Below are 26,478 nucleotides of genomic sequence, written 5' to 3'. Positions count from 1 at the left end.
CCTCTTCAGCAGGGGTCATGGGCGCGAGGAGCGGGGTCATGAGCCAGGTACACAAAGGATAGCCTTTGTGCCCGATAAGCCATCCTCTTGGGGGAGGCTGTGCCTGGAACATGTCAGCCACAGTTGTCTGTCGCAGGATAAAGGCATCGTGGCTGCTGCCTGGAAAGCGGGCATTGACAGCTAGGATGCGCTGCCTGTGGTCACACACCAGCTGTACATTGAGGGAATGGTAGCCCTTCCGGTTGCGGTAATCCTCGGCATGCTCAAGAGGTGCCCGCAAAGCCACATGCGTGCAGTCAATGGCACCCTGCACCATGGGAAAGCCCGCTATTCTTGCAAATCCCACTGCACGCTGCTGCTGCTTGTCCAGGGTCATGGGGAAGGAGATGAATTGATGTCTCCTTGTGAAAAGGGCTTCTGTCACCTGGCGGATGCAGCAATGCACGGCGAACTGGGAGATGTTAGCGATGTCCCCTGCAGCGGATTGGAAGGAGCCGGTGGCATAGAAGTTGAGAGCCACCGTCACCTTCACTGCCACCGACAGAGACGTCCTGCGCATCAGCTGTGGCTGCAGATCTCTGTGAAGCAGCTGGCAGATGTCTGCAACCACCTCCCTTCTGAATCGCAGCCTCCTAACACACATCGCGGCAGACATGGTCAGATAGGAGGACTGCTGGCGGTATACCCTGCGTGGGTAAGGCCTCAGTTGGCGACGCCTGTTGCCCCCTCTGCGTCTGGCCAGGGCTGCCACTCTCTCACGGCGTCTGTAAGCCCTTCTGGCATAAGGCTGAAAGTCAGCGTTGGCACCCAATGCAACCCCCATTATATGCTGGCAAACACTGAGCTCTCAATGAAGGCAAAGATAATTGCTAAGCTCTGGCCTGAGACAAAAATACCTGTCCTAGTATTGGTCCAAACCAGTAAGCTCTCCTCCTTGGTCTCTGTCCAAAAAACCGTGGCACAAGAGTGAATGCAGCAAAATGGCTGGCCTTTATAGTGCAGGGTAAGTGCCCTTTAGTTAGCGCTCCCCGGCACGGCTGTGTACCGTTCCACTTCACAGTCGTTAGGGCCGCCTGGCGCACAATGGGCCGGCGCGAGTGAAGTTCCGGTTTGGGGCGCACAAAGGGCGTTGCACTATTAAATGACGTCATGATCTGCGCGCGCAGCAGGGCGCGTGCTAAGACTTTGCGCCGGCGCTAAATGTGTCCTGAAGTTGGGGAGAGGCGCAGATCGCGCTGCGCCCGGGTGATAAGCGCCTAGCGCTCGAGATCTACTCCTCCGAAGGCGCTAACGGCTGGCGCGCCCAACTGAATTTCTAGGCCAAAGTATTTTGTTTAATTTTTCTGCCACCTCCTTATTCCCCATTATAATATCTCCTGTCCTGTCTCAGCCTGTAAGGGACCTACATGTACTTTTGCTAATCTTTTCCTTTTGACATACCTATCGAAGCTTTTACAGTCTGTTGTTATGTCTCTCGCTAGTTTACTCTCATTCTATTTTCCCTTTCTTTATCAATTTCTTGGTTCTCCTTTGCTGAATTCTAAAATCCTCCCAATCCTCAGGCGTAGTTTTTGGCAACATTATAAGCCTCTTCCTTTGATGTAATACTATCTTTAACTTCTCTTGTTAGCCACGATTGGACCTCATTTCCTGTGGGGTTTTTGTGCCTTCAAGGCATGTATATTTGTTGTAAATTATATACTAATTGTTTAATTGCTAGCCATTGGTTCTTTACCGTCATACCGTTTAATGTAGTTTCCCAATCTACCTTAGCCAACTCGTCCCTCATACCTACGTAGATTGCTTTGTTGAGATTTGAAACCCAAGTTTCGGAATTAACTAAATCACTTTCAAACTCAATATAAAATTCTATCATATTATGGTCATTCTTCACTAAAGGCCCCTTTACTACAAGATTATTAATTAACCCTTTCTCGTTTCACAATACTGAAGTTAAATAGCCTGATCCCTAGTTGGTTCCTCAACATACTGATCTCGAAAACTATCTTGCATACATTCCGTGAATTCGTCCTCCACATTATTACTGCAAATTTGGTTTGCCCAGTCTATATGTAGATTAAAGTCCCTCATGATTACTGTATTACCCTTGTTACATGCGCCTCTAATTTCCTGATTTATACACTGCCCTACATTACAACTACTGTTTGGGGGCCTATAAACAACTCCCACCAATATTTTCTGCCCCTTGCTGTTCCTTAGCTCCACCCAAACTGATTCTACTTCTTGATTTTCAGAGCTAAGATCCTTTCTCTCTACTGTCTTTATCCCATCCTTTATTATCAGGGCTACCCCGCCTCCTTTTCCATTTTCCCTATCGCTTCTAAAAGTTAAGTATCCTGGAATATTTAGTTCCCAACCTTGGCCACTTTGTAGCCACATCTCCGTTATGGCTATTATATCAAATCTGTTCATTTCTATCTGCGCTATTAATTCATCTATTTTGTTGCGACTGCTTCGCACATTCATAGAAACATAGAAGATAGGAGCAGGAGTAGGACATTTGGCCCCTCGAGCCTGCTCCGCCATTCAATGCGATCATAGCTGATCATCCAAATTCAGTACCCGGTCCCTGCTTTCTCCCCATACCCCTTGATCCCTTTAGCCTTAAGAAATATATCCAACCCCTTCTTGAATGTATTTAATGTATTGGCCTCTACTGCCTTCTGTGGTAGAGAATTCCACAGGTTCACCACTCTCTGGGTGAAGAAATTCCTCCTCATTTCTGTCCTAAATGGCATACCCCTTATCCTTAGACTGTGACCCCTGGTTCTGGACTCCCCCGCCATCAGGAACATTCTTCCTGCACCTAGTCTGTCTAGTCCTGTCAGAATTTTATAAGTTTCAATGAGATCCCCTCTCATTCTTCTAAACTCCAGCGAGTACAAGCCCAATCGACCCAATCTCTCCCCATATGTCATTCCTGCCACCCCAGGTATCAGCCTGGTGAATCTTCGCTGTACTCCTTCCATGGCAAGAACATCCTTCCTCAGATAAGGTGACCAAAACTGCGCACACTACTCAAGATGTGGTCTCGCCAAGGCCCTGTACAACAGCAGCAAGACATCCTTGTTCCTGTACTCAAACCCCCTCGCTACGAAGGCCAACATGCCATTTGCCTTCTTAACCGCCTGCTGCAGCTGCATGCTTACCTTCAGCGACTGGTGCACAAGGACACCCAGGTCTTGTTGCACTTCCCCTTCTCCCAATCTGTTGCCGTTCAGATAATAATCTGCCTTCCTGTTTTTGCCACCAAAGTGGCTAACCTCTCATTTATCCACGTTATATTGCATCTGCCATGCTTTTGCCCAATCACCCAACCTGTCCAAATCATCCTGGAGTTTCTCGGCATCTTCCTCACAGCACACATGCCCACCCAGCTTTGTGTCATCTGCAAATTTGGAGATATTACATCTAGTTCCCTTGTCTAGATCATCATTAATATATATTGTGAATAGCTGGGGCCCAAGGACCGATCCCTGCGGTACCCCACTAGTCACTGCTTGCCACTCAGAAAAAGACCCGTTTATTCCAACTCTTTGCTTTCTGTCTGCCAACCAGTTCTCTATCCAAGTCAATAGCTTGCCCCCAATCCCATGTGCCTTAACTTTACACGCTAATCTCTTATGCGGGACCTTATCAAAAGCTTTCTGAAAGTCCAAATACACCACATGCACTGGCTCTCCCGTATCTATTTTTACCAGTTACATCCTCAAAAAATTCCAGTAGATTAGTCCAGCACGATTTACCTTTTGTAAATCCATGTTGACTTTGTCCGATCCTGTCACTGTTTTTCAAGTGCTCTGCTATTACATCTTTTCTAACGGACTCTAGCATTTTCCCCACTACTGATGTCAGGCTTACCGGTCTGTAATTCCCCGTTTTCTCTCTACCACCTTTTTTGAATAGTGGGGTAACATTAGCTACCCTCCAATCCATGGGTACTGTTCCAGATTCAATCGAATGCTGGAAGATGATCAGCAAAGCATCAACTATTTCTAGTGCCACTTCCTTAAGTACCTTAGGATGTAGATTATCAGGCCCTGGGGATTTATCGGCCTTCAGTCCCATCAATTTTCCTAACACCATTTCCCTACAAATACTGATTTCTTTCAGTTCCACCCTTTCATCAGACCCTATGTTCCGCGGTATTTCTGGGAGGTTATTTGTGTCCTCCTTTGTGAAGACAGAACCAAAATATGTATTTAGTTGGTCTGCCATTTCTTTGCTCCCCATTATCAATTCCCCGATTCTGACTGCAAGGGACCTACGCTTGACTTCACCAATCTTTTTCTCTTTACATATCTATAAAAGCTTTTACAGTCAGTTTTTATGTTCCCTGGAAGCTTACTCTCATATTCTATTTTCCCTTTCTTAATTAATCCCTTTGTCCTCCTTTGTTGAATCCTAAACTGCTGCTCCCAATCCTCAGGATTATTGCTTTTTCTGGCCAATTTGTATCTCCTCTCCTTGGATCTTATGCTATCCCTAATTTCCCTTGTTAGCCACGGTTGAGTCACCTTTTTTGTTTTATTTTTATGCCAAACTGGGATGAACAAATTCTGTAGTTCATCCATGCGGTCTTTGAATGTTTGCCATTGCCTATCCACCATCAACCCTTTGAGTGACATTCCCCAATCAATCCTACCCAACTCGCGCCTCAGACCATCGTAGTTTCCTTTGTTTAAATTTAGGACCCTCCTCTCTGAGTCGACTACTTCATTCTCCATCATAATGAAGAATTCGATCATATTATGATCGCTCCGACCCAAGGGGCCTCGTACAACAAGATTGCTAATTAATCCTTTCTCGTTACATAATACCCAGTCTAAGATGGCCTGATCTCTGGTTGGTTCCTCGACATATTGGAATTCCTCCTCCACAGTATTGTTACTAATTTGGTTAGCCCAATCTATATGTAGATTAAAGTCACCCATGATGACTGCTGTGCCCTTATTGCACGCTTCTCTAATTTCCCTTTTATTGCCGTCCCCAACCTCCGCATTACTGTTTGGAGGTCTATATACCACTCCCACTAACGTTTTCTGCCCCTTGGTATTCCTCAGTTCTACCCATACAGATTCCACATCATCAGAGCTAATATCCTTCCTTACAATTGTGTTAATCCCTTCTTTAACCAGCAATGCTACCCCACCTCCTCTTCCTTTTTGCCTATCTTTCCTGAATATTGAATACCCCTGGATGTTGAGTTCTCAGCCTTGGCCACCCTGGAGCCATGTTTCCGTAATCCCAATCAAATCATATTCGTTTACCTCTATTTGCGCAGCTAATTCATCCACCTTCTTATGAATGCTCCTCGCATTAAGACACAAAGCCTTCAGGCTTGTTTTTTTAACGCTCTTACACCTATTAGAATTATTATTGACTGTGGCCATGTTTGATTTAAACTGTTGATTTCTCTGACTTCCACTTTTTTTTCTCCTTCCTATCTTTTGCCTTTATCCTTGTTTCCCTTTCCTCTGTCCCCTTGCTCAGGTTCCCAACCCCCTGCCATTTTAGTTTAAACCCTCCCCCAGAGCACTAGCAAACACTCCCCCTAGGACATCGGTCCCAGCCCTGCCCAGGTGCAAACCATTCAAATATAGTGCCTTTAGCTTTGACTTATTTCTATTTTTTCCCTGCTGTCACCTTAGTCACTGATGTCTTACTACCTTTGTTACTCTCTCTGTCCCTACCTGACCCCCACTGCTTATTTTTACCCAAAACTCTACTCTGCTCTAGAGCCCTGGCATTTCTCTCGCTGCTTTTAAATTTACTCTTTCTTGAAGCCTCCCATCCCCCTTCACTAGTTTAAAGCCCTGTCTATTAAAGCATTTGCGCTGTACTTTTCCTTTTATTTCCACCAACTACCATGGCCACTCCAAATTTAAAAAAAAGATTGGATGTAATGTCGTTTTGGAGGACTGGAAGAAAGAAGTTTACGATCGTAATGTTGTCTGGCAGTTCTCGTATATCTGTTGAGGAAGTTAAACTGCATTCCAGAAAAGGGCTTGTGATTGAACACCAGAGGGTAGTTAGTTTGGGAGTACAATGGGTCAAAATGCATTTAAGATAAACGCTTGAAATTTATTTTTTGTTTCTTTTAAATGAATGAAACAGTCTGTAAATGTTTTTAGAAAAGAAATATGGGATACACAGCGTTGAAATTTATCTGGACATCCGAACAGTGACTCCTTTTGGCAGTCAGAGAACTACAATTGAAAAGATGTCCAATTTATGTGAAAGTGACCTCTGCTGAAAACTTATGACTAGAATTTCTGTAATGAGGCCATGAAAGTGAAATGCCAACTTCTGTAGTCTGAATTTTCCTAATTCACTAATGCATTTTTTCATCATCTAAAGGCAGTGACTTTTACTGCTGTGTTGTTCCATAACTAGCATTGACCTTGGATAGCATGCCCAACTTGCTGTTGTTTCATAGATGGTGTACTGTCAATCTATTAAAACATGGAGGCAGGGAGGAGAGTATTGCAGTTGATCCAAATCCAGTCCTTGCCCAATGTGCACACTTTCCACTAGAGATTGCAAGAGTGATCGGTAAAGGAATTGCCAACTGATTTGATTTCCCCTTAATCTTGTTCTGGCTGGCATCAGCTGACTCTGTACAGACCAAGAATCAAACCTGGGATCTTACTGGGCTATATGGGCCAGCATTACACTTGTTAGGAGTCTAAGGATGTGCTTTTTTTAAATGTTCAAGTACTTGATTTACTCAAACTAAATCAGTAATTTGGAGTGCGCTAAGTGCTTAGAAAAGCTGGGACACCTGACAACTCGTAGCAGGTGCAGATGAACTTTTTTCCTACTACTGTTCTACATTGTTTTCCGTTGTTATCTTTCTTTGCTTCATTTTTTTCCTTGCCTTGAAGCCGCAGTGGAAAGGGCTGTCAAAGGTAACTTAAACATCAAATGTGTGAAGTCTTGTGCACTTGTTTGTTTTTGCTCTTTTGGTGATCTTTCCTGTCTGTTGGTTTGAAATCATATTTAATTGTTGTACTTGGCTTTACTGTGGACTTTATCCCTTGGTTAGATATACATTTAAATCACCTGTTGGGAAATTATTTGACTGCACAAAATCCACCAGCGAGTAATGTTCAAGTTTATTATTTAAAAAAGAAAACATGCTTTTATAATGCTGTTATAAAGATTTTTTTTTGATGAAACCTTTTGATGTCACTATTCAAAAATGACCATCCAAAGATCTAAAAATAACAGACTTCTAGATAAGCCAGTTACAAAACAGATGAAACGAAAGTAAATCAAATACAAGAGAATTCTTTGTTCAGTTTTAGAAAAATGAAGGATGTAAAAAAGATCCTTGAGGGAAATAGCCCAGAGGTTCTCTTTCCCAGAACATTTGTTTTTTTTGTACAGTTTAGTGTTGCAGGCCCAGACTTTTGTTACAGGTTAAATGATGTGCGAAAATAGAAGGCCATCTGGAGGTGAAGAATCAGTAATGCACATTTCAGTTTATTTCCCAGGGATCTTTACAGGGAATGATTTCACAGAATCACAACAGTGCAGATAGAGGCCATTTCAGCCCATCGAGCCTGCACCGACACATATCCCACCCTATCCCCGTAACCCCTCCACCAACACATATCCCACCCTATCCCCGTAACCCCATGTATTTAATCCCCCTAACACTAAGGGTCAATTTATCATAGCCAATCAACCTAACCTGCACATCTTTGGACTGTGGGAGGAAACCGGAGCACCCGGAGAAAACCCACGCAAACACGGGGAGAATGTGCATACTCCACACAGACAGTCACCTGAGGCCGGATTCGAACCCGGGTCCCTGGCGCTGTGAGGCAACAGTGCTAACCACTATGCCACCATTTCTGCAGCTTCTGACAAAATAACCACAACACACACACACACACCACTGCTTCTTGAAATGGTTCTTTAAAATGTTTAATTGGAAACTGTTATTAACAACGAAAACAACAACTTGTATTTCTGTAGCGCCTTTAACACAGTAAAACATCACAAGGTGCTTCACAGGAGTATTATAAGACACAAAAAAATTAATGAATGATTGCTCAAAATTTAGAGGAAATAATCTATCTAGAAAAATGGCTTCCTGGTTGAAAACTCTTGAAGTTTTCCAATAGTTTGCAGAATGCAGCTCATGCATAGGGCAAGTGATTTGTTGCAGCAGAAGAAAAAGCTAAAATCCAAAAGACAGTTGTGCTGTCTTTGAAGCCGGGTCACAATGTGCTGGTGTCTCTTCTCCCTCTGCCACTCACTCTTCTCTGACGTTCTCCAAGCTGGCCTTTCTCCCTTACTACTACTCAGGAAACTTGGACAACCACTAATGCTGTGCATTGGGCTCGGAAATTTCCTCCAGTTCCATGTTGGGAAAACCAAAGACATTGGGCTTGAATTTCATTGGGCCGTTGAGGCGGGATTGGAGGCGTGTGGAGGGTTAAAATCCCAAAATCGGGGGGGCACGAACCCATCCCGCCCCCCAACCCGCCTCCATGCCCGTTTCACAGGAGGCGGGTACCCAATCTGTGCTGGGAGCCGCCTCCCCGAGGCGGGAAGGGGATTAGTGCCAATTAACTGCCTGTTAACAGGTAGTTAACAGGCAGTTTTTGGCCTAATCCCAATTTTTATCCTTGAAGTGTGGGCTTCCCGACGGCTCCAAACCACGCCAAGTTAGCGAGGCGGACCGTCTGGCTGAAGGACTTGGAGGGTTCGAGATGTCCGGTGTTCAGGTGAGTGATGAGTGCAGAGGTAAGTGTGTTTGGTGTGTGTAAAGTGTTTAAATAAGTTTTGCTTACCTTTTCTTACTAATGCAGCCTTCCTTCCTTCAGGTCTCTGGAGTCCCTCATCTCACCGGCACAGAAAGCAGAATGGCCGCGAGCTGTCAAAATCTGCAGCATTCTGCTTTCTGTTCTGGAGAGATCTCTAAATCAGCCCGAGAGGAAGGAATTAACTTTGTGTACAGATTGGCAGTGTTTGAGAGCTTCAAAGAGCTGTCAAACGCTGATATTTCATCTGTCAAAAGCTCTTGACAGATGAAATGTCAATCTGTGACATCACCTGTTGCCGGGTGGCCCTTAATTGGCCTGCTGAGCCCGCTGGGTGGGCTCAACAAGGTCAATGAAGTCAAAATCGAGTGGGTTGGCCACAACTCGATGGAGGCGGGACTACAACCCCAAAAGTTGTAGTCCCGCTTCCTACACGCCTCCATTGATAAAATCCAGCCCAATTAGCCCCTACTACAAATGCCGTTCCCTAGCAACTGATTCCATCCCCTTCCCTGGTCAGTCTCGGGCTGAACCAGACTGTTTGCAACTTCGCTGTCCTATTTTACCCTGAGCTGAGCTTCGGATATCCTATCCTCTCCATCACAAAGACTGCCTACTTCCACCTCCAACATCACCCATCTCCGCCCTGCCTTAGCCCATCTGCTGTTGCAACCCTCATCCATGCATTTGTTGCCTCCAATGCTCTCGTGGCTGGCCTGCCATCTTCCACCATGAACTCTGCTGCCTGTAGCCCAACTCGCACCAAGTCCTGTTCACCAACACCTTGAAATTAAGATTCTCAACCTTGTGTTCACATCTCTCCGTGGCCTCGCCCCAACCTAGTTCTGTAACCTTCTCCAGCCCTATGACCATCCCAGACTCTCTTTCTCCAACTCTTGTGCATCCCCCACCAATGACGCCCGTGCCTTCAACTGCCTAGGCCCTAAGATCTGGAATTCCTTCCTAAACCCCTCCATCTCTCTACCTCTCTTTCCTCCTTTTAAGATGCTCCTTAAAAACCTACCTCTTTGACCAAGCCACCTGTCCTAATATCGCCTTATTTGGCTCGGTGTCAATTTTTGTTTGATAATGCTCCTGTGAAGCACCTTGTGACGTTTTACAATGTTAAAGGCGCTATATAAATGCAAGTTGTTGTTGGATGTGTTGTGATTACTACCAGTTTCTGGAATGTTTTTAGCAAATCACACCACATAGTCAATAAATTAGACTGCGTGTGGTAAATGGTGAAATTTGAGGGACATCATGCTGGAACTAATCAGTATTCCTATTTACATCATAGTGAAGGAATGTACATTTTATGAGAAGGAGCAAATGAAAATAAAGATATTGGGTGCAGAGAAACACTGGGCTTAACCAGTGGGCAGTGAGATGTTGCAGATGTTTCAACATTGGGGTTAATTTTTCCTTTAGAGTGTGATGCATAGAAACAGGTTATTTATATAAAATTAGTGAATCTTTCTGTAAATGGTCTGATATGTCATTGGATTTGTACTTAATGGTATATTAGTCAACAACTCCATTATTGTTTAAGCTTTATAAGCAAACCAAATTTATGAAATAAAACTTTTATAACAGAAGTTATTTGGTTATTCAGGGTTAGAAACGTTTAACCTACAGATACATTTCTGTGTGCTCTGTGTTCTCGGTTTCCAAACTTCACAATTTAGAGACCTCTTATGCAACATGAAATATATTATAGAATGAATGTTGTGTAGTTTCTTTTTTATTCCTCTGATTAATGCAAGGACATTGAATGAAATAATATCGTATACAACAAAAGCCAAAGAAAATAAAAAATAATTAAAGGTTTGATTTGATAGCTCAGAAAAATGGATAATGAGAGTTACAGGAATAGTGTAGTTTGATCATTTACTCTTGACATTTTGGCTTTAGTGAAATCAGCAATTAATGATCTTGCACCAATCAATCACATTATGGCTGATTGGAATGTTTACATTTAGCCATTATTGTTAGAAAAATGAATTTAATAAAATGAAATGTAAATGTTAAATGAATACAGAGACACCATTCTCATTGAGCAAATCTATGTGCTCCTGCTACTGAGATACAGAGATACTGTTTCGATGCAAAACTATGGAACAACATGACTATCATTCAGGATATGGGAACTTTCTATTCTGACTGCATGGCCCTTGCCCCCTCTTTTTTGAGTCTGTTGCTAAAATTACTGTTTAAGCAATTGAAGTATCTGTTTAAAAAATAGAATCAGTGCGAGGCCAGTATTTTGTAGTTGTATCCTATTGGAATGTATGTGCTGCTGGTTTTCTAGGAGGCCACTTTCACCTGGACATTTGTGCAGTTTTTAGTGAGATGAGCTACAGATTGCAATAATGGGTAAGCATAGCTGTAAAGCAGTTACTGAAGCATGAATTGCCTGTGATCACTGCAGCGTCATCATTATATATATTTGTAACATTGATTAGAGTTTCCTTGGGCTCTTGGAGATACTAAGATACCGTGTAGAAGGTGACCCCTCCCCGAATTGCACCCCAAAAAAATCCATGCAGTGGTGCCAGGAGGAGTGGAGCCAAAGCCCAGAGGAATGCACTGAAATGATGGTGCTTGATCCTCTGTTTGGAGATTATGTTCTGCTAGGAGAGAAACCCAAGGGAGGATGTGACTTGTGTAGATGATACCCTCCCCCCACCCCCCTCCCACCACTTTGCTTATAGCCATGAAGAGGGCATTACATGCCTTTAATGTAGTAAAACATCCCAAGGCACTTCACAGGAGCACTATCGAACAAAATTTGACACCAAACCACCTGGAGAAATTGGGGATAGATTGGTCAAAGAGGTAGGTTTTAAGGAGCGTCTTAAAGGAGGAAAGAGAGGTAGCGAGGTGGAGAGGTTTAGGGAGGAATTTCCAGAGCTTAGGCCCTAGGCAGCTGAAGGCACGGCCCCCAATGATGGAACGATTAAAATCGGAGACACGTAAGAAGCCAGAATTAGAGGACTGCAGTGATCTCGGAGGGTTGTAGGGCTGGACAAGGTTACAGAGATAGGATGGGGGTGAGGCCGTGGAAGGTTTTGAAAACGAAGATGAGAAATTTTAAATCAAGGTGTTGCCGGACAGGGAGCCAAAGTAGATGTCCGTGAACACGGGCGATGGGTGGATGGGACCTGGTGCGAGTTAGGACACGGGCAGCGGAGTTTTGGATGAGCTCAAGTTTAAGGAGGGTGGAAAATGGGAGGCCGGCCAGGAGTGCATTGGAATAGTCAAGTCTTGAGGTAACAAAGGCGTGGATGAGCTGAGGCAGAGTTGGAGACGGGCGCTATTAGTGTCCAGTCTTACACTTACGTGTGTGTGTGTGTGTGTGTGTGTGTGTACACAGTACAAAAAGATATTTACAATTTTTGAAAATAACCAAGTAGAAACTAAATATTATTTTATACCTTAGAAGGATTTGCAGAATGCAAAGCTGAAATATGGTGGGTTTTGTCCAGCCAGGTGACAGCCAAGGTAAATTTTATATTGGGCAGTAACCAACGTTCCCTCTATGCTGTGTGGCCGCGCAGCCCGGGACCGGCTTTTCAAATGTGAAATTTTGTGCATGTGCGATACTTTGAATGGGCTGTGCAACCCTTTAAAGGGGCGCCTCACTCAGGAAAAAAAATTAGGGGGAACATTGGCAGTAACTCTGATAATTTTTGATCAACCCTCTATATCTGCAGCCATCAGAGAAACCAAGGAAGCTTTAGAGAATGTGATAGCCTCACGTCAAACTTTAGACGAAGCAACTAAGAAACTTCAGGCAAACTTGACTGATGTACGAACAAATCTCAACAACACGCTGAATGATGCAGCTTGCAGAGTACCTGGAACTGTTGAATATTGTAATAACATAAGGGGTTCACTGGACTCTCTCAATATAAATGCAAATTTTAGTCAGGTAAGACATGTTTCTTTCTTTCCTCCCCCTTCCCTCCCTCCCCCCAATAACTTGTTCAGATTATAGTTTATAACTTAACTTTCCCCTTGCCTGCTCCCCCCACTACTACGTTGAGCAGATAAGAGATTATAGTAGTGCTTCTCATTGGTCGTTCATTTACCACCTGAGCACAAAGAAAACAGCCCATCAGAAATTCAAATATGAGGAAGTCTGTGACTCCTGGAAAAGTTTTTTATAAATATTATTGAAAATTAATTTTCTCTGCCCTTTGTCCCATTCCCAATCTGCAAATATTGCTCACTGAGGTAAAACAAAAAGTTAGCAACCTGAATTATTTAATCAATTATAGAAACCTAAAGGTAGCACCTGCACCCTATGTTACTGTAAACAATACCGGAAGCGGTAGCATAGCGGTTATGTTACTAGACTAGCAATCCAGAGGCCTGGACTAATGATCATAAGAACATAAGAAATAGGAGCAGGAGTAGGCCAATCGGCCCCTCGAGCCTGCTCCGCCATTCAATAAGATCATGGCTGATCTGATCCTACCCGCCAATCTACTATCACAGAACCATCTCCTGAATCTAACAGAATTAGACACACAAAATAGGAGCAGGATCAGGCTACATGGCCCCTGGACCCGCTCCGCCACCCACAGGGCCATGACCGATCCGAACCTAGACTCATGTCCAAATTCCTGCCCGCTCCCCATAACCCTTTATTCCCTTTACTTCTAGGAAACTGTCTATTTCTGTTTTAAATTTATGTAATGATGTAGCTTCTACAGCTTTTTGGGGCAGCATATTCCATGGACCTACCACCCTCTGAGTGAAGTAATTGTGATGAAATATTCCATTCATCACTGCCTGTGACTGTGGTCGGTTTCAGTGTCATTTCCCTTCCCCCAGTCCTCATTGTATTGTTTATTGGAATGTGCTGGAATGTGCTGTGTGTGTAGGGCTCCGCCCATACCTGGCCCCTTTTGTAAGCTAGCTCAGTCTGGCCTCAGTCTCCAGAAGGAAGATACCACTCTCTCTCTTACGTGTTACTTTCTAAGTTAATAAAAGCCTTGTTTTGTTTCGCTAACATCGAGTCTCGGAATTATTGAGGCGCATCAGTAGTTCCTCCTCATCTCAGTTTTGAAAGAGCAGCCCCTTATTCTAAGACTATGCCCCCTAGTTCTCATTTCACCCATCATCGGGAACATCCTCCCCGCATCCACCCGACCCAACCCCTTCACAATCTTATATGTTTCAATAAGATCGCCTCTCATTCTTCTGAACTCCAATGAGTAGAGTCCCAATCTACTCAACCTCTCCTCATATGTCCATCCCCTCATCCCCGGGATTAACCGAGTGAACCTTCTTTGTACTGACTCGAGAGCAAGTATGTCCTTTCTTAAGTATGGACACCAAAACTGTACGCAGTATTCCAGGTGCGGTCTCACCAATACCTTGTACAACTGAAGCAATACCTCCCTATTTTTATATTCTATCCCCCTAGCAATGAAAGCCAACATTCCATTGGCCTTCTTAATCACTTGCTGCACCTGCTTACTAACCTTTTTGAGTTTCGTGCACCAGGACCCCCAGATCCCTTTGTACTTCAGTACTTTCCAGTTTCTTGCCATTAAGATAATAACTTGCTCTACGATTTTTCCTGCCAAAGTGCATAACCTCACACTTTCCAGTATTGTATTCCATCTGCCAAATCTCTGCCCACTTACTTAGCCTGTCTATGTCCCCTTGCAGGTTTTTTATGTCCTCCTCACTCACTACTTTCCCTCCCATCTTAGTATCATCTGCAAACTTTGATATGGCAGCTGGGGAATTTAAATTCAGTTAATTTGTCTGGAATAAAAAGCTACTCTCAGTAATGGTGGCCATGAAACCCATCTATTTCACTGATGTTCTTCAGGGAAGGAATTCTGGCATCCTTACCTGGCCTGGCCTATATGTTACTCCAGACCCACAGCAATGTGATTGACTCTTAACTGCCCTCTCAGTTGTACCAAACTGCTTCAATGGATTATCACCACACTGACTGCAGCGGTTCAAGAACGTGGCTCACTACCACCATCTCAATAAATGCTGACCTTACCAGCGACACCCACATCCCATGAACAAATAAATAAAAAAAATAAAAAATTGTATATGTCGCTGTAGACTTTATAGCCTTTCCTATCTAAATGCAGTTTGCAGTTAAATTAAAGTACAGGAAACTCTCGATTTACCGGCACCCAAACAACTGGAAATCTCGGTTAACCGGCAAAATTCAGGAGTAGGTTCAGTTAAGTTTTTCTTCATATTAGTGGCCGTTTCTTGATTCTTGGCTGTGTAATAGGAGGTTCCTGCACTTGTTGCTAAGCAACAGGGACGCTTGGTCTGTGGCCGGGCTTCTTGCAGCTGTTGCTAAGCAACAGGGAAGCTTGGATTTGTTGCTGTGTACGAGCTCTCGTACCTTTTAACTATAACTCACTGTAATCCGGATTTTTTAATAAACCGGCACCACGCTGGTCCCATCTGTGCCGGATAAAAAAGAGTTTCCTGTAATCACAAAACGCAGTACTGTTTAAAATTTTATTTTTGGTTTTGGATGCATTACACAAATATTTATTAAACAGAAATGAAACCTGTGTGGCGGAGCCACCATTGGGCTATGGACATGGTATATAATTCCTTTTTACAGCTCTGTTATATAGTCTGACGATGTACCTTTTAAATGTATCTGTTACTGCACTCGGGCTTCATTCCTGTACTCTGCGTGATGACGTCAGAGCTAGGAACCCTCTAGTAGTTCCAGACAGTTGGAGAGAGGGTCATAGCTCGGAACCTTCTAGCAGTTCCAGACAGTTGGAGAAAGGTTTCCAAGCAGACCAGACACGTTTCCAGTTCATCCTGCAGTTGTTAACTTGCTTCGTTTGCTCATTAAAGTTTATTGTTTTGACTTCGTGAGTCGAACTCCATCTTTTGGTAAGGAACAGAGGTTCCTACATTGGTGACCCCGTTTTTCTAAGAACGAATTCGTTGAAAAAAACAACATGGACACGAACACCGTCACGATCAAACTACCACACTTTTGGGAGCAGCAGCCAGCCGCGTGGTTTTGCCAGGCAGAAGCTCAATTCCAGATCCGGGGAATTACAGCAGATTCGACCCGTTATTACTACGTGGTCTCCGCCCTCGACAGTGCCACGGCCTCGCGAGTCGTCAGCCTCCTCGAAAGTCCGCCTACCGACGGCAAGCATGAAGCATTAAAAACACGCCTTCTCCAAATTTTCGGTCTGTCCAAATCTGAACGTGCCCGCGCCTAATCGCCATGCCCGGTCTCGGGGACTCGAAACCCTCAGAGCTCATGAGCCAGATGCTCACGTTGCTCGGCTCGGAACCCCAGTGTTTTTTATTCCGTGAGCTCTTCCTCTGCCAGCTACCGGAGCCCGTGCAGACCGCCTTGGCCAACTCCGCAATCACGGATTGTGCCGAACGCGCCGCGGATGCGGATAACATCTTTTCGGTCGCCCAACAGTCCTGCGCAGCCACAAAACACGGAGGCAGTCCGGAGCCCCCCGCCGACACTGACCCAATTTACCCCGAGTTGCAGCCATGTTGCGCCACCACGAGTCGCCCCTCCCCCATGAGGGCGAACCAGTCTCCTCTTCCTACGGGTTGGTGCATTTACCATTCTCATTTTGGCGCGAAAGCCAGGAATTGCCGTCCACCGTGCAGTTTCTTCCAAGAAAGAAAAAATCCTTTTTCAAGTCGCTGGGGTTCGAGACACCATTCTAATCCTGCTGCACACGCGGGGATCACGATGGCTGTGGGATCTGCAGGAAAACTCCTGTACATCACTGACTCCCTTTCAGGACGCCGCTTCCTCTGCGACACTGGCTCCCAGTGCAGTATCCTGCCGGTGTCGAAGCTCGACCTGCAGTCCGGCGGCCAGGGTCCCTCCCTCGAGGCAGCTAACGGCGCAGCCATCCGCACGTTCGGAAAGCGTTGGGTCCAATTAAGTTTCGGCGGCCAGCATTTTAGATGGGAGTTCATCATTGCAAGGGTTTCGCAGGCCATCCTGGGGGTGGATTTCCTCTGCGCTAATGGTTTCTTAGTCGACGTTCGACACTGCCGGCTCATCAATGCCTCGACTTTTCATTCGGTACCCTGCCACCGAAGCACTGCAGCGCATTGGTCTGTGGTTTTTGCAGTCCCCGCCGCCAATGATTTCTCTCTTCCCGAAGATTTCCCCGAGCTCACCAGGCCTACCTTCTCTGCATCAGTTGCAAGACACGGTGTGACGCACCATATTACTACAAGGCCCCCCATTTACGCAAGAGCACGTAGATTGGAACCCGTCAAACTTGCGGCAGCCAAGGCAGAGTTTCACACAATGGAACGCCGAGGCATCATCCGACGGTCCAATAGTCCATCGTCCTCGCCCCTGCACATAGTCCCTAAGCCAGGCGGTGGATGGCGACCATGTGGCGACTACAGGTGCTTGAACGAGGCTACTACCCCGGACAGATATCCAATCCCTTATATACAGGACTTTTTGGCCCACCTGGCGGGGAATTGCATTTTCTCTAAAGTAGACCTCGTACATGGCTATCATCAAGTGCCGGTTAATCCTCAAGACGTCCCCAAAACCGCCGTCATCACGCCCTTCGGGCTTTTTGAGTTTCTCCGTATGCCGTTTGGGCTAAAAAATGCAGCACAGGCTTTCAACGGCTTATGGATTCCGTCTTTCGAGACCTAACATTCGTCTTCGTCTACTTAGACGACATGCTCATCGCCAGTAGCAGCCACACTGAGCACATCACGCACCTGCGTGCCCTGTTCTCTCGCCTTTGTCAGCATGGCCTAATCATCAACCCGGCCAAGTGCCAGTTTGGTTTGCGCACTATCGATTTCCTGGGCCACAGAATCACCGCAGATGGTGCAGTCCCTCTAGCCTCCAAGGTGGAGGCCGTCACATCTTTTCCCCTGCCGAAGACCGTGAAGTCCCTCCAGGAATTCTTGGGAATGGTCAACTTTTATCACAGATCCGTTCCCAAGGCAGCCTTGTTGATGCAACCATTGTACAAGGCCATCAGAGGCAGAGCAGGCAAAGATCAGATAGAGTGGACACCGCACATGAACCAAGCCTTTGTTGATACCAAAAATGCCCTGGCTGCAGCAACCATGTTGGCTCACCCCCTCCCAGGCGCAACCATTGCCCTCACTACAGACGCCTCCGACTACGCCATCGGGGCGGTTCAAGAACAGTGGGTCAATGGGGCTTGGCAACCGCTGGCTTTCTTCAGCCGACAACTGAGGAAGAATGAACAGAAGTATAGCACCTTCGACAGAGAACTGTTGGCACTCTTCCTGGCCATCTGCCATTTCCGCTTCCTCCTGGAAGGACGGCCTTTTACGGCTTTTGTTGATCACAAGCCGCTGACCTTCACGATGGCTAAGACGACAGAACCATGGTCGGCGCGCCAGCAACGCCATCTCACATATATCTGAGTTCACCACCGACATCCAGCATGTGTCCGGGAAGGATAACATGGTGACGGATTGCCTCTCCCGCGCTCAGCTCCACGCAGTACATCTTGGTGTCGACTATGTCAGATTGGCGGAAGACCAGAGGGCGGATCCCGACGTGCAGGCGTACCGCACCACACCTTCCAGTTTGCAAGTGGCTGACGTGCCTTTCCAGTCCGCAGGGACCACACTCCTGTGTGACGTTTCCATGGGTGTTCCACGTCCAATCGTCCCGGCCAAATGGCGCAAAAGAATCTTCGACACTATCCACGGGTTGTCACATCCCGGCATGAGAGCGTCTCAGCGGTTAATGGCGAAGAAATTCATTTGGAAGGGCATGCATCTCGACGTCCGTGACTGGACAAATTTCTGCGTGACCTGCCAGAAAGCCAAAATACAACGCCACGTTAAAGCCCCACTCTCCACTTTTCCGGTCCCGGAGCGCCGCTTCGACCATGTACACGTGGACCTCATTGGCCCTCTTCCTCCTTCTTGCGGGCACACTCATCTTCTCACCATAATTGACCGCACTACTAGATGGCCAGAGGCGATTCCTTTGGTTGCAACCACGGCAGCGGACATCTCCAGGGCTTTCATCTCGTCATGGGTGGCACGTTTTGGGGTACCGGCTGACATCTCTTCGGACCGAGGACCTCAGTTCACCTCTGAGCTTTGGAACGCCATTGCTCAAAGTTTCGGTGCCAAACTTCATCGTACCACCGCCTACCATCCACAGGTGAACGGCCTCTGTGAAAGGTTTCACAGGTCTCTTAAAGCAGCACTACGTGCCAGTCTTACCGGGCCGGGGTGGATAGACAAGCTTCCTTGGGTGCTACTAGGTCTTCGCACGGCGCCAAAGGACGACCTGCAATCTTCCTCGGCGGAGCTAGTCTTTGGGCAACCGCTCAGGGTTCCAGGTGATTTTCTTCCTCCTCACACTGAACCTTGGTCTCCAGCTCAGCAACTCATCAGCCATCAGGAAGCGGCCAAGAACTTCACCCCGGTTCCTACTTCACGTCATGACCGGCAACGTTCCCACGTTCCAGGGGACCTCAAGAACGCGGTGTACGTGTTCAACCGGCAGGATGCACACAAAGACCCTCTCAAGCCACCGTACACAGGTCCTTTTCGTGTCATCTCCTCGGGCGATAAGACTTTCATAGTCGACATCGGCGGTAAAAGTGACCACATCTCTGTAGACCGGCTGAAACCTGCTCATCTTGACCTCAGCGCACCAGTTGTCACTGCCCAGCCGCCTCGTCGCGGTCGTCCTCCTTCGACTGCCGGTGTCCCACAGCCACAGTCGACCACCGAGTCGCCTGCGATCGTCATCGTCTTCTGCTTCGGCAACGTCATCCCAGCCTCAAACTACAGCTGTTTCGTCTTCTACCTCTTTGTTCCAGCCGCCAGAGTACCGTAGTCGTTCAGACAGGCTCGTCAGACCTCCTTCTCGCTTTACCTTCGCCGTTGAAAGCAATTCTGGGGGGGGCGCATGTGGCGGAGCCACCATTGGGCTATGGACATTGTATATAATTCCTTTTTACAGCTCTGTTATGTAGTCTGACGATGTACCTTTAAATGTATCTGTTACTGCACTCAGGCTTCATTCCTGTACTCTGCGTGATGACGTCAGAGCTCGGAACCCTCTAGCAGTTCCAGACAGTTGGAGAGAGGGTCATAGCTCGGAACCTTCTAGCAGTTCCAGACAGTTGGGGAGAGGGTCATAGCTCGGAACCTTCCAGCAGTTCCAGGCAGTTAAAGGTTTCCAAGCAGACCAGACACGTTTCCAGTTCATCCTGTAGTTGTTAACTTGCTTCGTTTGCTCATTAAAGTTTATTGTTTTGACTTCGTGAGTCGAACTCCATCTTTTGGTAAGGAACAGAGGTTCCTACACCTGATCAATTTCTTTTTCTTGGTAAGTTTTCCAATTGTTGAGCGATCATTGTATTGTCACCTTTTTAAGCCACCTGAAATTTTGTTTTTGAATACTTCAGTTACAAGATGTCGACTCTGAACTCGCCAAAGTGAATGATGTGCTGAAAACTGATTTTGAAGACTTGATTCAGAAGGTAAGCAATGCTCTTTTAACTTGGAACTTTTAAAATTCCAATTATATGTTATGCTGTCACCTTTGGAGTTCTCCAGGGTGTTGCACTCTTAATGCTGTTACTTTTTAATTTCAACTAAATTCCAAAGTGTTGATTGTTACTACAATATTGAAAATTGTATTCTAAATGACATTGTGGAATTTATATGGTGCCTATTTTTGAACCAAATTTAATGTACTAGCGATTAAATCTTGTATTCCAAAGATTAAGTATTAACCTGGGTGTGTTTATTTTGGTTGTAAAGACTAATGGCAATTTCTTCAGATGACCTTCACTTTCTTTATGGGAATCTGCAGCAGGTGAACTTGGAAACAGCCGTGATTGACAGAGGGAAAAGCCTGCAGAAAATGAGTGGTGGAGATGTTAAAGTAGTTGCAGCAAGTCCGGGTTAGTGAAGGATAGTTTGGGTGATGTTGAAATTGGCAGGTGCTAGATGTTGAAATTGGCAGGTGCTAGAAGCTGAGATCTATGTCCATGTGCTTGTGTAACATAATGGGGCAGATTTTGCAGTGGGTATGATAGCGTACTCCGAGTACGCTATCATACCGCCTTTGAAATTGACTGCAAGTTCTGGATTTCCACGCTTGCACTCACCTGAACTTGTGATCTGTCAAGTTACGGCATAGGAATCTGTTTCACTGCAAAAGGACATAGAAACATAGAAGACCGGAGCAGGAGTAGGCCATTCGGCCCTTCGAGCCTGCTCCGCCATTCAATGAGATCATGGCTGATCATCCAAATCCAGTACCCGGTCCCTGCCTTCTTCCCATATCCCTTGATCCCTTTAGCCTCAAGAAATATATCCAACTCCTCCTTGAATATATTCAATGAACTGGCCTCCACCGCCCTCTGTGGCAGAGAATTCCACAGGTTCACCACTCTCTGGGTGAAGAAATTCCTCCTCATTTCAGTCCTAAATGGCTTACCCCTTATCCTTAGACTATGACCCCTGGTTCTGGACTCCCCGGCCATCAGAAACATCCTTTCTGCATCTAGTCTGTCCAGACCTGACAGAATTTTATAGGTTTCGATGAGATCCCCTCTCAATCTTCTAAACTCCAGTGAGTATAAGCCCAATCGACACAATCTCTCTTCGTACGTCATTCCCGCCATCCCAGGTATCAGCCTGGTGAATCTTCGCTGCACTCCCTCCATGGCAAGAACGTCCTTCCTCAGGTAAGGTGACCAAAACTGGACACAATACTCAAGGTGCGGTCTCACCAAGGCCCTGTTCAACTGCAGCAAGACATCCTTGTTCTTGTACTCGAACCCTCTTGCTACGAAGGCCAACGTACCATTTGCCTTCTTAACCGCCTGTTGCACCTGCATGCTTACCTTCAGCGACTGGTGCACAAGAACACCCAGGTCTCTTTGCACTTCCCCTTCTCCCAATCCATTGCCATTCAAATAATCTGCCTTTCTGTTTTTGCCACCAAAGTGGATAACCTCAGATTTATCCACATTATAGTGCATTTGCCATGTTTCTGCCCAATCACCCAACCTGTCCAAATCGTACTGGAGTTTCATGACATCCTCCTCACAGCACACCCTCCCACCCAGCTTTGTGTCATCTGCAAATTTGGAGATATTACATCCAATTCCCTTGTCCAGATCATTAATATATATTGTGAACAGCTGGGGTCCTAGGACCGATCCTTGCAGTACCCCACTAGTCACTGCCTGCCACTCGGAAAACGCCCCGTTTATTCCAACTCTTTGCTTTCTGTCCGCCAACCAGTTCTCTATCCAAGTCAATACCTTGCCCCCAATCCCATGTGCCTTAATTTTGCACGCTAACCTCTTATGCGGGACCTTATCGAAAGCCTTCTGAAAGTCCAAATACACTACATCCACTGGTTCTCCCTTATCTATTTTACCAGTTACATCCTCAAAAAATTCCAGTAGATTAGTCCAGCATGATTTACCTTTTGTAAATCCATGTTGACTTTGTCCGACCCTGTCACTGCTTCCCAAGTGCTCTGCTATTACATCTTTTATAATGGACTCTAGCATTTTCCCCACTACTGATGTCAGGCTTACCGGTCTATAATTCCCCGCTTTTTCCCTGCCACCCTTCTTGAATAGTGGGGTAACATTAGCTACCCTCCAATCCATGGGTACTGTTCCAGAGTATATCGAGTTCTGGAAGATGACCAGCAATGCATCTACTATTTCTAGGGCCACTGCCTTAAGTACACTGGGATGTAGATTATCAGGCCCTGGGGATTTATCGGCCTTCAGTCCCATCAATTTTCCTAACACCATTTCCCTACAAATACTGATTTCTTTCAGTTCCACCCTTTCATCAGACCCTATGTTCCGCGGTATTTCTGGGAGGTTATTTGTGTCCTCCTTTGTGAAGACAGAACCAAAATATGTATTTAGTTGGTCTGCCATTTCTTTGCTCCCCATTATCAATTCCCCCGATTCTGACTGCAAGGGACCTACGCTTGACTTCACCAATCTTTTTCTCTTTACATATCTATAAAAGCTTTTACAGTCAGTTTTTATGTTCCCTGGAAGCTTACTCTCATATTCTATTTTCCCTTTCTTAATTAATCCCTTTGTCCTCCTTTGTTGAATCCTAAACTGCTCCCAATCCTCAGGATTATTGCTTTTTCTGGCCAATTTGTATCTCCTCTCCTTGGATCTTATACTATCCCTAATTTCCCTTGTTAGCCACGGTTGAGTCACCTTTTTTGTTTTATTTTTATGCCAAACTGGGATGAACAACTTCTGTAGTTTATCCATTCGGTCTTTGAATGTTTGCCATTGCCTATCCACCGTCAACCCTTTGAGTGACATTCCCCAATCAATCCTACCCAACTCGCTCCTCAGACCATCGTACTTTCCTTTATTTAAATTGAGGACCCTAGTTTCTGAGTCAACTACTTCATTCTCTATCTTAATGAAGAATTCGATCATATTATGATCGCTCCGACCCAAGGGGCCTCGTACAACAAGATTGCTAATTAATCCTTTCTCGTTACATAATACCCAGTCTAAGATGGCCTGATCTCTGGTTGGTTCCTCGACATATTGGTCCAGGAAACCATCCCGTAAACACTCCAGGAATTCCTCCTCCACAGTATTGTTACTAAATTGGTTGGCCCAATCTATATGTAGATTAAGTCACCCATGATGACTGCTGTGCCCTTATTGCACGCTTCTTTAATGTCCCTTTTAATGCCATCCCCAACCTCCGCCTTACTGTTTGGAGGCCTATATACCACTCCCACTAATGTTTTTTTCCCCTTAGTATTTCTCAATTCTACCCATACAGATTCCACCTCATCAGAGCTAATATCCTTCATTACAATTGTGCTAATCCCTTCTTTAACCAGTAATGCTACCCCTCCTCTTCCTTTTTGCCTATCTTTGCTGAATCTCGAATACCCCTGGATGTTGAGTTCCCAGTCTTGGCAGTCCTTGAGCCACGTTTCCGTAATCCCAACCAAATCAGATTCCTTTACCTCTATTTGCACAGCCAATTCATCCACCTTATTACAAATGCTCCTCGCATTAAGACACACAGCCTTCAGGCTTGTTTTTTTTAACGCTCTTAGACCTATTAGAATTATTATTTACTGTGGCCACGTTTGATTTAAACCATTGATTTCTCTGACTGCCACTTTTGTTTTTCTCCTTCCTATCTTTTGCTTTTATCCTTGTTTCCCTTTCCTCTGTCTCCCTGCTCAGGTTCCCAACCCCCTACCATTTTAGTTTAAACCCTCCCCCAGAGCACTAGCAAACACTCCCCCTAGGACATTGGTTCCAGCCCTGCCCAGGTGCAGACCGTCCGGTTTGAACTGGTCCCACCTCCCCCAGAACCGGTTCCAATGTCCCAGGAACTTGAATCCCTCCCCCTGGCACCATTCCTCTAGCCACGTATTCATCTGAAGTATCCTTCTATTTCTACTCTGACTAGCACGTGGCACTGGTAGCAATCCTGAGATTACTACCTTTCTGAGGTCCTGTTTTTTAACTTACCTCCTAACTCCCTATATTCCGCTTTTAGGACCTCATCCCGCTTTTTACCTATATCGTTGGTGCCTATATGCACAACGACAACTGGCTGTTCACCCTCCCCTTCCAAGATGTTCTGCAGCCGCTCGGAGACATCCTTGACCCTTGCACCAGGGAGGCAACACACCATCCTGGAGTCTCGTTTGCGGCCGCAGAAATGCCTATCTATTCCCCTTACAATTGAATCCCCTGTTACTATAGCTCTACCACTCTTTTTCCTCCCATTCTGTGCAGCAGAGTCACCCCTGGTGCCAGGAAGTTGGCTGCTGCTGCCTTCCTCTGATCAGCCATCCCCCCCAACAGTACTCAAAGTGGTATATCTGTTGGAGAGGGGGATGGCCACAGGGGACCCCTGCACTACCTGCCTGCGCCTAGTACTCTGCCTGTTGGTCACCTGTTCCCTTTCTTCCTGTCCAACCTCTACCTGCGGTGTGTCCAACTCCGTAAACGTGCTATTCACGATGTCCCGAGCATCGTGAGCGCTCCAGTATGCATCCAATCGCAGCTCCAGTGCAGCAATGCGGTCTGTCAGTAGCTGCAGCTGGGTGCACTACCTGCACATGTAGTTGTCAGGGACACAGGAAGTGTCCCTGAGTTACCACATCTCGCAGGAGGAGCAGATCACGGGGCTGGGCTGTCCTGCCATGACTTACCCTTTGATTTAATTTAAACTCAATTAATTAATCAATCCCACTAATTACACTACAGTTAAATAGTTTACCAACAGTCCCCGCTACACCAGAGAGACCTTAGAAACTATAAAACAGAGTTAAAGTTTAAAAAAGAGAGAAATACTCACCAACCAATCACCTACCTGCTTCCTGCTGACATCACACTTGGATTACTTTTGACCTCTCTCCCGGAACCTGGATTGGTGCTCCCTCGCAGGTCCGCTGCCTCTCCGGTCTCGGGGCTCTGGGCCTCGCTGCCTCGGGCTGCTCTTTAAGTAGCTCCGCCGCCTCTGGTGATCCCTCGCAGGTCCGCTGCCTCTCCGGTCTCGAGACCCTCCTTTCCGTTCTTTTGCAGGTTATTTGTGATGATTAATGAAGCCGCATTAATGGTGAAAATAATAAGCGTTTGCATCTAGCTAGAATCACATCTTTAAAAGTTTGCAACCGTGGTTAAAGAATATTGTAAGGCTGCAAATCCCCTCTGGACGTGGTTTAAGGAATGTATTTTTTTAAGTTGATCAAAAGTTTTTTCATTTAGACAGACAGTAATATAATTTGATATTGTGAATAAATACAGTACAATTTACTGTAATACAGTTCAGTCAATGAAAATAAAAAATTAATCAATTTGCACTCTTTTCCCCCCCCCCTCCCCCCCCCCCCCCCCCCCAAAACCCCAATTATATGTAAAAGCACACACCTTTCTCCTTGGTCGCCTTATTCTATAACTTTATTCCCCTGTGTACCAGTATCCCATTGAACAATTAACCCTAAAAGCCTGATGCTGGTTCCCACATATCTGTTGAGAGGAAACTCTGCACTTCCACTGATTTGAGCACCAGGCCCACGTGATCCCAGGTACTCTTCAGCACATGCTGCGCCCCTGGGATCCGTGGGCCATTACTGTGCCCTCGAGTACGAAGCGTCAGAGAGCAAGTTCGTAAAGGAGGGTCCCGATCAGGTAAGTTGACATTCTATTCGGATGCCGGCGGCGTACTCCATAGGTACGCCACCGACTGCAAAATCTGCCCCATGTATATGTAGCTGTATCTTGTGAACCCCATCAAAAGCAGTTGATGCTATGTTAGTTAACGCCTTAAAAAAAATAGCTGGTTAAATTAAGAATGGAACTGAGGCCAGATGTAGTAATCAAATACTTTACCAAGTGGATGGTAACTAATGGCATCTGTAGAGTGTAGTTGGTTGGAGCTGAACCGTCACTTGTAACACTTGATCAATGGCTTGACATTTAATAATTTGTTGTTTGAGAGATGGGAAAGTAGCTGAGCCTGATCATCGTGGAGGTTTTCCTTGTGACCAGTTACCTCCCTTGGGTGTTGTCAAATCCAGAACAGTAAATTATATACGGCATTTGGAAATAACAAACTGTTTCTAGTTTAATACTTGGTAATATTTGTGTAC

General features: G+C 45.8%; 1 protein-coding gene across 18 annotated transcripts in view; it reads left to right on the top strand.

Annotated features, from left to right (window-relative positions):
• Positions 1-26,478, top strand: part of LOC147123101 (prominin-1-A-like) — a 240,309-nt gene that overhangs the window by 146,168 nt on the left and 67,663 nt on the right. For 12 of the 18 annotated variants that reach the window (XM_085966404.1, XM_085966387.1, XM_085966365.1 and 9 more), the window contains 3 exons: positions 6,909-6,932; positions 12,515-12,732; positions 20,246-20,320. In XM_085966404.1, coding sequence (XP_085822530.1) covers positions 6,909-6,932; positions 12,515-12,732; positions 20,246-20,320 — 317 coding nt within the window. The remainder of the gene's footprint in view (positions 1-6,908; positions 6,933-12,514; positions 12,733-20,245; positions 20,321-26,478) is intronic. The other 6 variants (XM_085966420.1, XM_085966466.1, XM_085966395.1 and 3 more) reach the window with 1 other exon arrangement.

This window comes from Somniosus microcephalus, chromosome 2, assembly GCF_052327205.1.
Source record: "Somniosus microcephalus isolate GS21.2 chromosome 2, FLI_Smic_1.0, whole genome shotgun sequence".
Lineage (NCBI taxonomy): Eukaryota > Metazoa > Chordata > Chondrichthyes > Squaliformes > Somniosidae > Somniosus > Somniosus microcephalus.
This window is presented reverse-complemented; position numbering and strand designations above follow the sequence as displayed.